Source organism: Pelecanus crispus, chromosome Z (assembly GCF_030463565.1).
Source record: "Pelecanus crispus isolate bPelCri1 chromosome Z, bPelCri1.pri, whole genome shotgun sequence".
NCBI lineage: Eukaryota > Metazoa > Chordata > Aves > Pelecaniformes > Pelecanidae > Pelecanus > Pelecanus crispus.
In genome coordinates, this window is record NC_134676.1 from 6,616,018 (window position 1) to 6,629,647 (window position 13,630).

General features: G+C 40.6%; 1 protein-coding gene across 1 annotated transcript in view; it reads left to right on the plus strand.

Moving 5' to 3' along the window:
• Positions 1–12,679, plus strand: part of RIT2 (Ras like without CAAX 2) — a 184,260-nt gene extending 171,581 nt beyond the window's left edge. The window contains exon 5 of the mRNA XM_075726826.1: positions 12,452–12,679. Coding sequence (XP_075582941.1) covers positions 12,452–12,679 — 228 coding nt within the window. The remainder of the gene's footprint in view (positions 1–12,451) is intronic.
• Positions 12,680–13,630: the final 951 nt, after the last annotated feature.

Here is a 13,630-nt window from a genome sequence, read left to right on the forward strand (position 1 = left end):
TCCTAAACCATGCTATGATTCTCTGATTTCTGTACATCTTTTAGCAAAATATATTAATCCCAGCTTGAATCATTTGTGTCAGCCATAGTAACTGCCTCCTCTCTCTCAAATGGGATCTAAGTTTCTTTTTCCACACCTTTTTCTCAAAGATATCACACCTATCCTCTTATTAATATTCCTTCCATTGACAACAACAAAATTCTACCACAGGCAGTTGTCGTTTTCTAAACCATTTAATAAGACTCATTTTATTTTTAAGGGTAAAAAAATAATGGGGTGATAACATGTCCTGAATTGCTAGTGACAGTAACTGTTAAGGCTTCAAGCACTTACTGTTTTTCACCAGCTGTTGCTTTTAGTACCAGCAATTTTATTCCCCCAAACCTAGCCTTATTTATGTATTTAAGGGGGGGGGGGGGGTGGGGGGGGGGGGTGGGGGGAGCCCAGCCATTAGGAAATTGTGAGCAAGCTTCCTGAGAGAAATCAAATGAGTTATTGTCTGTCTTTGTCATTGCTATACCTGCATAGCTGGGTAAAGGTGTCACAGTTCCACTCTGTGGTCTGAACCATGGTGTTGCTCATCCAAGCATCCATGGAGATCTGCGCCAGTTCCAGATTTACCTACCGTGATTATCACAGTGATAAAATACTGTTAATATTTCATCAGCCAGATTAGTTTACTCCTGAAAAGCTGTGTCTTTCTTCCCCCCAGCCCTTAATATTCTTTATGTTTTAAGGTATTATTTATTTCCCACATAGTATTACTGATGTATTTATCGTAACTTATGTGTTATCTGTTTCCTGGCCTTCATTTTCAATCTTTCCTGTCCATGAGGATGCAGAAGCAGCAGCTGACCTGGCTGCTTGTACTCCAGGTTACAACCCACCATTTTTCCTCTAAGAATTTCTGGAAAAACCTTGAGAAGAGGCAGGAGGGCAGCCTGGCTTGTGGCATCTGCACTACACACGCTGTCTTTTCACCTTCTCAGTGCCATTTCCAGAGTTTGAACTAGCTAGCTGACTGAAACACGGGAAATACATAAATGCCAGAAAGCAGCTCTAATCTGCAGAGGAGCTGATGCTGAATGCCTCCCAGTACCAAAGGGACTCTTTAGAGCAGTGTTTTGTTAGCATCCACATTCAAGTTTTGCTGTAAGGCCAACCTCTTCTGCCAGGTGTATTGGAGAGGCTCAATCTGATCCCAGCAGCATTTGTGCGTGTGTGTGTTTATGTGTGTAGCTGCACATTCACACGTGCCACTAGGTAAACTGAGCTACAGCTTTATCAGTTGCGTGCGGAAAAGTCTATTACTCTGGATAAGAATAAGAGTTTACCAGCTCTAATTACGATTTGGGCTCCTAGGTTGTATTAATACAGCATCTTTTACACATCAAAAGAATATCTGCATAATTGGATGGATACATCATGGATAGAGGAGGTTAAACAGATGCTTCTAGCAAGGAGTTTCCGCTGTTCTGTTTAAGAGTCTGTTTTCTCATTCTACCCCCAAGCTAGCATAATAAAGATACAATCTGTCTTCCTCCCCTCCACCATCCTTCCACCTTCACTCTTCTGCTTCTCTCTTCTTCTCTCTTCACTATAGCCTTTCCTTTGTGGCAATAAACAAGAACTAGCATCCCAGCTAACCTGTTTGGCTTTGGTCAAAAATTAAGATTCTAGAAAAAAGCCCTACCGATTAATCCTTGAGCATCATCATTGCTTAAGTTTCTGTTAGTACAGCATCCACGATGTCCTGGGGATGTATGCAAGAAAGTTTGGGGCTATATTCAGCAAAGTTAAGATTCAACCAGCTGTTAGCTGTTACTTTGCTTAGTTTAAGGTGATCAGTCCCCCGAGTAAAAATCAAAGCCCACAGGTGGCAAATACAGAAGGGTTGTCCAAAGAAACTGCCCACCGAACAGGGAGCCTGCCAACAGGACAAGCTAACCCCAGATGTACGAACAAGTTACCACGGAAACTGTCCGAGTGCATGTTCTTAGCCTGAGGCAAAAGTGAGGTAATTTGAGTGAGGTTAGCAGGCAGTAAGAGAGCTTGTTATGTCTAATTACCTAAATGCATTCTTACAGCTCTTCCTACCCACAGGCCATTTAAGATTTTTAATTTTTCTCCCTCAGCACATTCGTTTCTCATTGTTATCCCCTTCATATGCAGTTCTTCAGACTCAATATTTTATTATGCATTGTCCACACTGGCGGATCACATCACATGATGGAGCTAAGTGGATGCTCCTTATGCAGCTGTCATTCCCATTTTAAGGTTCCTGTGTCATGGACCTCTTTTTTCCAATGTTCCTGTGACCAAGAAAAGATCCTTTGCTCATCCATGAGCTCTCCTTTCAGCATGTTAGAAAGGAGCTCAAAAGGAAGACTCCAGTGAAGCTCCCATGAATTTTTTCAGTCAATTCATATTCTGAAAAAGTGTAATATTTTGTCTGAACTAATATTGACATGGGGAAGATCAATGTCATTAGTTTAATAAAGATACTGTGCAAGTATTTCCTGTAATGAGATTGTTTGACAAACCTTCCCAATAAACTTCAAAATTACTAAACCCTCAAAATTAATTACATGTTCCAGGGAAAAACCCAACAGCTCACCATTCCCATTTCCTGATATAACATCTCCCTCTCATTACATTGAGTAACTTTTTCTTTGAAAAGAAACCCAAGTAGGAAATAATAATAGGTGGAAAGGTGAAATATTGTTCTGTAAACTGTGCATAAGGCACTTTGATACCTCATACATTTCAACACTTGCTTACTTCAGCAAATGACCTCTGAAAAAAAATATTATTCTATTGCCATCCAAATCTCTATAAATTCATTAGAAATTCTTTCTCTGCCTCCCTTCTGTTGAATACCCACTTCAGCAGCCTGGACAGAATCCCTGAATCCCAGCAGATGACAATTCCATGGAGATGAAGGAAGGAGGGAGAGATTTGTTGCAATTTTCCTTTCACTGCCAGGAACTTAGCATAGTGTTCTCTGTCTGCCTGCAAGCTGTATCTGGGAGTATGTTTAGATGTGAAAACTGTACACCGGAATATATGTGTATTGCACTCCATGGAGTGTGAAGCAATATGTGGTGTCAGGACACACAACACTATTTACTGCATTTGGAACAGATTTTTTTTTTGTGACCTTTTTAGTCCAGTGTTGGAAGCTCATATTTGGCTTAAGCATAAAGGGAACTTTCAGAGCTTAATTCCAGTAGTCTGTTCATATATCTAAAAATGACACATTTGACTGAACACAAGTTTTGGATACTTTGGCTCAAAAGATTATTTCAGTTCTTTGCATCACTAATATTTTTGTTTGGTTGTGTGGGTTTTTTTTACTTGATTTACAGTTCTTCTTTGTGATTATATGTAAAAACACACACAAATAAATATACAGCTGTTTCTGCCTCTTTGTCGTTTCCTATTTAGCTCTTCAGATTTCTTTCTGATTTCTTTCAAACTTCTTGAATCACAGTTCCCAATCTTCAGCAGACAACTGTGGAAAATAGCACACTGAAAGCAGTGTTCTGCTCTGCCCTCCTCACTGACTCCCGCTATGGTTTTGTACCTTCTCATGTCGGTGGAGTGTTTTCAGGACAAAATATTGCTGTTAGAGGCTGTGTTACTCCCATCTTCAATGCAATATAATGACAGAGAGATTTGCATAGGTTACCAGGTATTAAGTGGATTTACTCAGTACCCAGTCTGCTTAGTGCTTGACTCCTAATGAAGAACTGAATTCAAGTGACTAGTGGAATTTTAATGTCTAACACATAAATGAAAATAGCCTACACCAGTCTATAGATAGATAAAAGATATGGGGGTTGGCTGTACTGGACTGATAGTTAACTTGTGCTCATAAAGCAATAGAAATCACTTGCAGTGTTAAGGTAAGAGTTCAACGCTACTGACTTCCTATTTGCTTAAAAAAAAAAGTCTAAAAGGTATATTTGCAGCTTCTTTTACATGTAAATTTTTTAATAACCATCTGTTGTTAGCAGATGATAATTGCTTTTTTTTGTTGTTGCTTACAAGAAAATTGAAAAGATTTTCCTTTCTTGCGAACTTAAAACTGCAATTCCTAGATTTTTTCCGTACAGAAACCTACTCTCCTCCTGTGGATGTTCCAAGCTGAACTGGTGTAGAAACGTCCGCTTATTGCAACCATCTTATGGCCATCTGTGTCTTCAGCTGAGGGTTGCAATCAAAGTACCTTTAAAGATGATGGACAATTTAGAAAATTGTCAGATCTCTGAAAAATGCTTTGGGCAATTGACCCGTACTTGTTCATCTTGAAGACTGATGCTAAGGATTTAACACTTCCACATTCTCTTCAAATTAGACCCAGAGCTATTGCTGACTGATGCAAGATCACGTGGCTTTGAGTATCCAATTCAGTCAGATCCTGAGGCCATCTCTCTAGAAACATTTCCTGCTATAAAGATGCTTTAACCCACTCATCAGTCTTGCTTTTGACAAGATAAAGCCAAAAGAGTACAGTCTATAGTAGAGAAGAACAACTTCAGAGCCTAACCTGCAGGCAGCACCCTGATTCCATAGTGATTTTTACATGAAATGAGATGTTGATTTAATTATTTAGCATTATGTCTGTGAAATAATGAAGTAACATTATCACAAGTTGGAAACAATAGACCTAGGAGCCTCATGTGTTCCGCTTGCTTTGCAACCAGGCAACTGCATGGAGAATGTTTCTCTTTACTCCAAACATTTCCCCAAAGCAGGAAGGAAATTACCTGGAGGCATAGCTCCTGTGTTACACAGACATTGTGGATCCAAAGTGTGGTGGGAGGGAGGGGAAACCAAAAGGGTGTGAAAGACTAGACAGAAATCAGTGCTGGGCAGTAATCTTCATCACAAAAGATGTTAAAAATCTCCAGAAATTATTCAAGTGTGAATTAGCATTGGATCTAGAATTTTTTAATATGAAAAAGGGTGAGACAGATGTATTTAATGAAATAGCTAGTAAGAATTTAGAGTTTTCATGTTAGAGTGTAGCAATGACCATAGCAGGTCAGAGAAAATGTCAGTCTAATCTAACAGTGGTCAATAGTGAAAAACGTAAGAACAAGTGTTCGGTGATGCTTCATCAGATTACTTTCCCAGCCCCCAACAGTTTGCAGTTCTCTCGGATCAAATGAGAGTATGATTCTTCCTGACTCAGAGCAGAGAGTTTAAGCTGTGTTTCATGTCCCGCCTTAGTGACTAACCAGGTGAGAAGTGCATGATTTGGGACAGATGAATCTCTCCAGTTTTGTCTAGGAATTTAATTTTTCTCAAGACTATTATACAGTTTTCTTTTAAAAAATGAGCAAATTAGTTTTACAATCCCACACTCTCCATCCTCCATCCCCTAAAAATAAGACACAAAGCTCATCACTGAAGCCCCAGACAATCCTATTATTTTTCTGCATTGGTAAAACCACATTTTACTTCCTGTCCAAACGCAAAGGCCAGGTTATGAGGGGAAGGGAAAGAATATCTGAGCCTCTGTAATGCAAGTGCCTTCAGAGGTCGGAACAGCTCAGGACGTGAGATGTGTAGTACTGTGCCATGTGCTATCTCCATGGCATCCAGGCTGGCAGGACATCAGTTCACACAGCAAGACCACATCATCTCTTTGGCCCAGTCTACTAATCCTGTCTGCTCCCATGGCCATTCATGCTTGGTCACCAATAATTCTTAAGTGGGAAACCAGTAAAAAGTGTCACAGAGTGGCAAGGCAGGAAGGAAAACATGGAAAACTCTTCTAAGACACGAGCTATCATGTAACTCTGGGGAGAGAGAAAGAGGAACAGAACTAATTGCAATACCTTCACAATACTGATTAATTGTATGGCAGCCTTTATCTCATCTAGCCTTGTAATCTGGAAATCCAGCAAGGCTGAGCCTGCAGAATTGCCTGCCATGAAGTCGGAGTGAGGTTTGTTCAACTAATTACTTCTGAAGACTTCCAAATGGATTTAAGAGTAATGGTGTTGACATGAAATTCTCCTCTCATGTTTCTGCAGCACATTACTTATTTACTGATCAGGCTGCTGAAAAGAGGAGCCTGCTTCCCTATGGAGTGAGGAAAAAAATAAGGTGCCCGTGTTTGGTTGAATGAAAAATGCTGGTTTATGTCAGCAGAAACTAGTGAATTCTAGTGGAATCTTGGTCAAATCAAACTGGTAACTGTGGTGTATACATTTGAGAATGTGATTGTAAGTAAAGGTTAAAATGTTTATGTTTGCAGAAGGAAAGTTTCAACAATATATTTTTAAAAAATAATTCACTTTAAAACTCATTTAAGATTCTGAAACAAAACAGAATGTTTGTGTTGAGGGAGATGGAAACCGGAGATTTTAACACCAACAATTTTTGTTTTACTTTCGCATTTACTGTACATTTGTTTAGACCTGAAACATAGTCATATTGAACGTCTGGCCACAGAGAGGAAATACTGGTTACTCCCAAAGCCTAGTGTTCAACATTTCTTTCAGCCTGAATTGATTTCCACTTGATCTTGTTTTTTCCACTCATTTCAAGGATGTCATTGCTCAGTGGCAAGAATATGATAGGCAGTTTATAAACGTAAATATCTGAAGAAAGAGAAGAAGGGTAAAAGGGCTTGGAACACTTTTTTCTTCTTTTTAAAAAATATTCCATAACAAATATTATGTGAACAAATAACAACAGTGCTGCTTGTCTTAAGAAGACAGAAAGATTGATTTTTCTGTTTTATCTGGTTCTGCTCAGGTTTTCAACCCTAGCCACTTCTGTAATATCCAAGTATTTGAGCTTTGACCTGAACAATAGCATTTCACACTTGGAAAGATCCTTACACCAGCCTGTAGAAAGTCTCTGCCACCGTGCCTGTTGATACAACACTTGTCCGAGGAAAAAATGAGTAACTGTCAAAAATGACATAGGTATAATAGAACTACTTTTGGGTTAGTGGATTGGGTTGCGTGTTTCTCAAAACAGGAATCAAATGCTTACAGTGAAAGCCTTTGGCTCTTAGAAAGGCAGGTGGCAATGTAGGAATGCTCAGCTCAGCCTTCACTGGACCCAGTCCCACCCACCAAAATCCAGCTCGTCCCCATCCAGATTACCAGGTAGGTCCCTAACGCTTGTCAGTTCTGGGTGGCCGGGGGACACCTAATTTCTTCCTGGTACCTTAGACATAAGGTGATGAACTGAGACGAGTGAAAATTGGTCAGTCGTGGTTATTGTTCACCATTAATGAGAAATCTCGCAAGTGTTGTGCGGGAGTGCCTTCGGCATAAACTCAGTGGTCAGTTCTGGGATTAATCAAATTATCATTCAAGTCAGATAGGCAATACCCATTTTTTGCTTTTGGTTGTCCAAGATGGCATTCACACTTTCTAGACTCATGAGAATATTTTTCTCTTTTTCTCTTGGCAAATTTGCTTATTAGAGACCTAGGAAATTGTCAATACCTTTGATCTCTCCAGCTTTTTCCTCTGGCATATTATAGGTTTGTGCCTGTACCAAAAGCTTATGATGTTGTTTCTGATATGCTGAGGGAATGGACTGTGATGGGAAGGGATACAAGTGTTTGTGTAGATTCTTCTGGGTTGCCTGCTTGTCTCTAAACTGATATCAACAACCTGGCATCTGATTGCTTGTTTTCTGCAATGGGGCCTGTCAGGAAACAGAAAAAATCTACCAGAGATGAAAGGAAGAGATGTGGATCTTTCCTAGACATTGTTCAGAGCGCTCGTGGTTTTTCCTAGTCCTCTTATTATTTGCTGTGGTACAAACAAGGCTGCTCAAGATGCTGTATCCCTTTCCCTATGTTCTTAAACAGTTATGTTTTGTTTATTGTTCACATAAATTATTGCCTGTCAAAAATACAGATCTTGATGAAAACCCACTGGAATTCCTCCTGTTAGCCGCAGTGGGATTTAGATGAGCACTCTGTTGACCAACATGTGTCCCCTTCTGTCTCTGATTAGTGATCAAGACCTCATGTCTTCAGCAAAAAAAATTCACAGAACGAAGCTTTTGGTTCTATAATTATCACTCTGTTTCCCACTGCGAAGTTAAATGAGGACTGCCAGGGTGGAAGTCTGTAACAAAAATTTAGGAGAATCCTTGCAACCCTTAGCACTCCAGCTGCTGCCTCCAGACCTCTCCATGGCAACTTGGAGGTTCAAATCACAGGGGGAAAGCTGCAAAAGCCATGTCAAGTAGACCATGCTGTTGCAGGGTTGAGAGTCACAAGGGCAAATGCGTTACTTCCCTGCATGAAGACCACCACTGCCTCACCCAAGGTGATGCTGTTGACTCTGCTAATATGATCTCTGTCAATGAAATCTACTTTGGGATGCTTCTGTTGCTGCCTTGACCAAAGGAGAGACAAAGCTGAATACAGAATAGTCTGATCCTGATGGAGATTTGCCAGCTAATGACAATCCAAGGGCAGAGGTAGATTATTGATCTGTTCAGTTTCTTTGCACTTTCCTTCTCAGATCCAGATATTTTTATGTTCTGCCTATGGGGGCCAACGATTGCCAGTGCCTCCCCACCCACCATCCAGCCCGGGTGGCTTTGTGCTCTCCTTTCAGTTGTTCAGGAGCTGACCTTAGTGGGGAACTAGCTGTCTTAAAGATGGCAGCTCATCCATCACAGCTTTCACAGGCTGTCAGCGTTGCATTTAATCTCACTTGTAATTTTCCAAGGGAGGTTTGCAAAAGCCACAAACAGAATCTTAATGCTATAAAATGCGGTTTGTAGCCAGTGAATACTTCCTGTCTGTATGAAGCTGTGCTGCGTTCCAGCTGCCCTGAACTACCCAGAGATGAAAAACTCCCAAATTCAGCCTACAGTCCCATGTGCTATCCACAGTCCACATGCTGTTGTAACTATTATATCTTCCTTCTCAACTCACATGTGCCTAAATGGGCACTGAAAACCACGCGTTTTCCAAGGAAGATGTGAAAAGACTTTTCCTGGGGCTCACACATCATGTTCATGAGGCTTCATTGCCCATTTTATGGACTTGTCCTTCTGGGGGATCTTACTCTTTGGTTGTACTGCGAGCTTCATGTCCTGCTTCTCTAATTCTCTAAGTCCCGATGCAAACTGCACCCAGACAATCATAGTTTTTAAAGTTTGGATCAAACTCAGGAAGATTCTGCCAGCTCCTAAATTTTCATTTTTCATTATCTTCACTACACCACTCTTCCTCCTTCATTCCCTTCTTAAGGTTTACCAGCAAAGGAATGAGCTAAATTGGAATCAATATAACCAAAATTATCGTCTGGGAAACAATGCCACATTCAATCACGGAGGGTTACTCTACAGATGAGATATAAAGCTCTGCTTCCCAGATATATATTCAATTGAACGACCTCGCTCCCTGACCTGTCTGTCCATGTCACGTTGACAGATCATATCTTCCGCTGATGCAGACTCGCGGAAGCTGCAATTTGTCAACAAGTCCCTGGGCTGTGCAGATCTGGGATGGATTTCTATGATATAGTTTCTCGTCTGACAATAAGATGGGAACAAGGTAAATCCCTGGAATTATATGAGTGTCAGTGACCTCATCAATGGCTTTATCCCTTGTTTCTCATTCCATAGGTGTCCAGCCTCTTGACCGAATTATGAACCGAAAGAAAAATGTCTATTTTTCCTCTAGACATCTCTCTGTATTTTACAGTTTCTTCAGCAAAGAGATCAATTAAATTACTACAGCTGTATTTTCATTGGTGTTGGAAGCAGTAGCGCTAATTATGACAGCATTAGATTTCAGAGAAGTCTGTTTTCAGCCTTGAAGCTGAAAAAGTTCAACCAAACATCCTGAAATTGTTTGTGCCAGGTGTCCTGCTCATGTTGAATTAGTTAATAAAATTTCACCAAAGCAGTTAATCAGTTCCTGAGGGCAAGATTTAGGAAAAATACTATACTTTGAAATGAAGTACTGCCATTAGTAACTTTAAAGTTGTCTCTACAATTTGGTAGGAAGCTGGAGTCCAGAACCAAACTTCTGCTGCTTTTAATAGAAATCCAGCCAAATTTGGCCAAGTTACAAGCCTCCAGCCACACAGAGACTGGGAGGAAGTTTTTCTGCACAATTTATTTCTCCTGAGTATTCTCCAGTTCTTGCAGCTCTTAGCAGTCTTGTTTCATTATGGAACATAGCATGTCTTCCCTGCAGTTGTTCTTCCTTGCAGGTGGGAGAAAACACAGTTTTGATCCTAGAAAAGACAAAAGAAAAAAAAAAAAAGGGTGGAATAAAGGAGGAATTAGATGGGCAAAGACTAGAAAGCCATAGAGCAAAGGGAAGGGCAATTTTTTGTATTTGAGTATTGCTGTGCTTGCATCCTAATTGTATTTACAGCCTTACCATTCTTTAACATAAGGATGTTTCAATTTATGTGCATTTTTTTTTTCCTTTTAGGTAATGAATGTATAAAATCTTCACTGAAACTGCAGCTCTGTGTAATCATTTGCTCAGAACTGCAGTGTCTTTAACAAAATAAAATAAAAAATCCTCCTACAGCTCACGCAAGGCATAGCAAGGGAAAAAATGATTATAAAGTGCAAAATAGACCAAAGTAGTCTTCTATCCAGACAATCAATTTCTCAATGGTGCCCAACAGACATGTTGAATCACACTTTTTGCTTACACAGCTGCCCAGAGAAAAACAAGGACCATATTGCTACCCATCTCCTTTTGCTAAAGGTTGGCAATTACAGCAGTTGGAAAGCGGTAACAATCTTTCATTGTGTCAGTGAGTATTATTCAGGTTGGCGTACAACCTCCCTGCTTACCCTTACAATATTCTTAATTAAATTGCAGTTATACCTGTAACATAAAGGAACGATCTTACTAATGTTACAAAGTTTGTGACTCAATGCAAAGGCGATGGGGAGGAATTCTGTGATCTGTGTTATGCAGATACAAGCTCGGTGCAGATTTATCTCTGGGCTGGAATGAACTGATGATCTGTTTCATCCAAAATTCTGTTTCTCACTGCATCAGGCTTAACAGATAGGTACAAAAAATGCATGGTGGTATCACAACTTTATCATAAAGGGCATTTAGGTATAAGAGAGTTTGTTTGTATCTTGAAACATCAGGGTTTATTTCCCTAATAAATATAAATGGCACCTTTGGGTGCATGGAGGTAGAAATGAGAAAAAAAACCCCAAGATTAGTCTTGTGGTAGACAGTAGCAATTGGTACTTTTCATAGTATTATGTAGGCTTTCACAAGTCTATCTCAAAGTAATTTTTTGCCTTTTTATCCAGATGGTTGGAAAGTTACCTGAAGAAATCTTGATATCCAAATACAAATAAAACCAAAGGCTGGTATTTCTGACCTAGAATTTGAATATACACCATATATTTCATTCATACAGCTCATTCATTGTTTTATGTTCAACTACTGAAAAGAAAGAATAGTCTGCTGGCTGGAAGACAGCATAACTTTTAGAAGCTCATAGGGTTTGCTCCTTGTTTTGCTGCAGACTTGTTACATGTTACTGGATGAGCTCCCAAAGTGCAAAAAAGTACCTTAAGTGGTAGGCAGTGGTACTCCTTATGACAAGCATTTAAACTCTATTTAAACCACACATTAATCAGCGTGCTGAGCACCCTGCCATTTAGCAGGCTGGGAAGTCAAATGCCAAGAGGTAGCCAGTATGGAAATTTTAGGAATAAGATCCTTGTTTCAGAATTCAGGCAAATTAAAAAAGAACTCCCTTGGTTCCCGCTAGATTCATGGTGATTCCTTCCCTTACAGTTCCTTAAAATACAAAGACACATTTCCTCCGTGTTCTCTGAGAATAGTAAGTACACAAAGCCACTTGGGGAAGATGAGCTGAAAAACAAATAGATTTTGTATCTTTGTACAGCTCAGGCATGAGCTAAGTGATAGGATTACAGGCCTGCCAAGACCAAAACACTTAAAGGCGTACTCAGAAATTAATGTGACTGAAAAATCTTAAGGTATGAACACTGGTGTGCCTAAAGAGTCAAGTTGCCTCCAGGATTAGGTTAATGCTGAACAGGGATTTTCTAGGACCTTAATTCTATGTAAGTCTTTTTGGCTATCTGTTCCAGTCTGTGGAATAAAGGTACCAGCACTATTGAACTGTACAGGATTACTGCACTAAAGAGAGGAAATGCATGGAAAAATTGATACATCAGAATTAGGGAAATAATATACCTGAGGACATGAATATTGCCAGTAAGCTCTGTTAAAACATCTCATGGATCCAATCTGGTCCTTTCACTCTTGAATCTTCTCCGTGGGGTACTGTTAGAATACTTTCCTGTAAAATTAAAGGTCAGTGATTTGCAGTATCCAAAAAGTCAGACTACATATACTGCAATGTTCTCGTGTTGATTCATGCTCTGTGCACTGGGCAATATTTATGGACTTTTCTTTTCCTTCTAGGTCTCGACTGAAGAAGGAATGAGCTTAGCCAGAGAATACTCCTGCTCCTTTTTTGAGACTTCAGCTGCTCTCCGCTTCTACATTGATGATGTCTTTCATGGACTAGTGAGGGAAATCCGAAGGAAAGAGTCCTCACTGCCCATGGTAGAGAAGAAGATGAAGAGGAAGGATAGTCTGTGGCGAAAGCTGAAAGGATCCCTGAAGAAAAAAAAGGAAAGTACTACCTGATGGCAATTCCCCATGAGCCACCCATCAGGAGCTGACCACAGTAACCTGTAACAGTTCAAAAAGGCAGCATTGACACAGCATCTTCCAGACCAGGTCCTGGAGTTCCTTCCCTTCAGCCCTCATGCAGAAGTAGCTTCTTGAAGGCCCAATTCATGGTTGCCCTGTGGTTCCTCTGTATTATAGATAAAGTCACTTAGCATACCCTCTCATCCCTTCTCTGCAAATCTGAGTGGAGAAAATACGGTGTTTTTTTCCCTATGGTCCTTGGCTGGTCTTCAAATGCTAGGAGTTAAGACAGCATCCAAGGCAGAACCAGCTTCCATCAGCTCTAGGACAAGGGATGCACTTATTGCCTCCTCTCTACATGCATGGATCATTTCACCAACCCACAAATGAGTAACACTGATTTCAATGGACATTTTGACAGTTTAAGGACTTTAGGATTTGACCTTCAGCTTTGCATTCACACGTAGGTTTAGGATTAGACTGTGCTCAGCTCATGCATGCGTGTCTGTGTGAGAATGTGTGTGTGTGAACCAGGCCCAAAGGGAATGCTTGGAGGCTCCCAATTTTGACCCTGTAGAGCCCCATCCTCATTGTGTCCTTTCCATTTAGCAGAAAGGGTTGGCAAGCATAGCACAAGTCACGCACCAGCCATCCGGAGGCTGCAGGGCTACTGCTCTGTCTCTGCTCATGGCTCACCAGGACTCACTAGCGGAGGTGCGGCGTCCTACAGACATACAACACATTGGCCTCACTCCTGCATCCCACCAAGGAGTGCTCAAAGGCACTGTCTGCCTAATCCTTCCCTCCCTACAGTGGTGCAGCTCTGTTCCACCATGTAGTAACATCTGCGACGTAGCATTCAGCCCTTGACTTACTAGAGAATTGCATCAGGTCAGTCACCATCTTTCACAGTCCTTGACCATCCAAGGAAATCATTTGATCGAT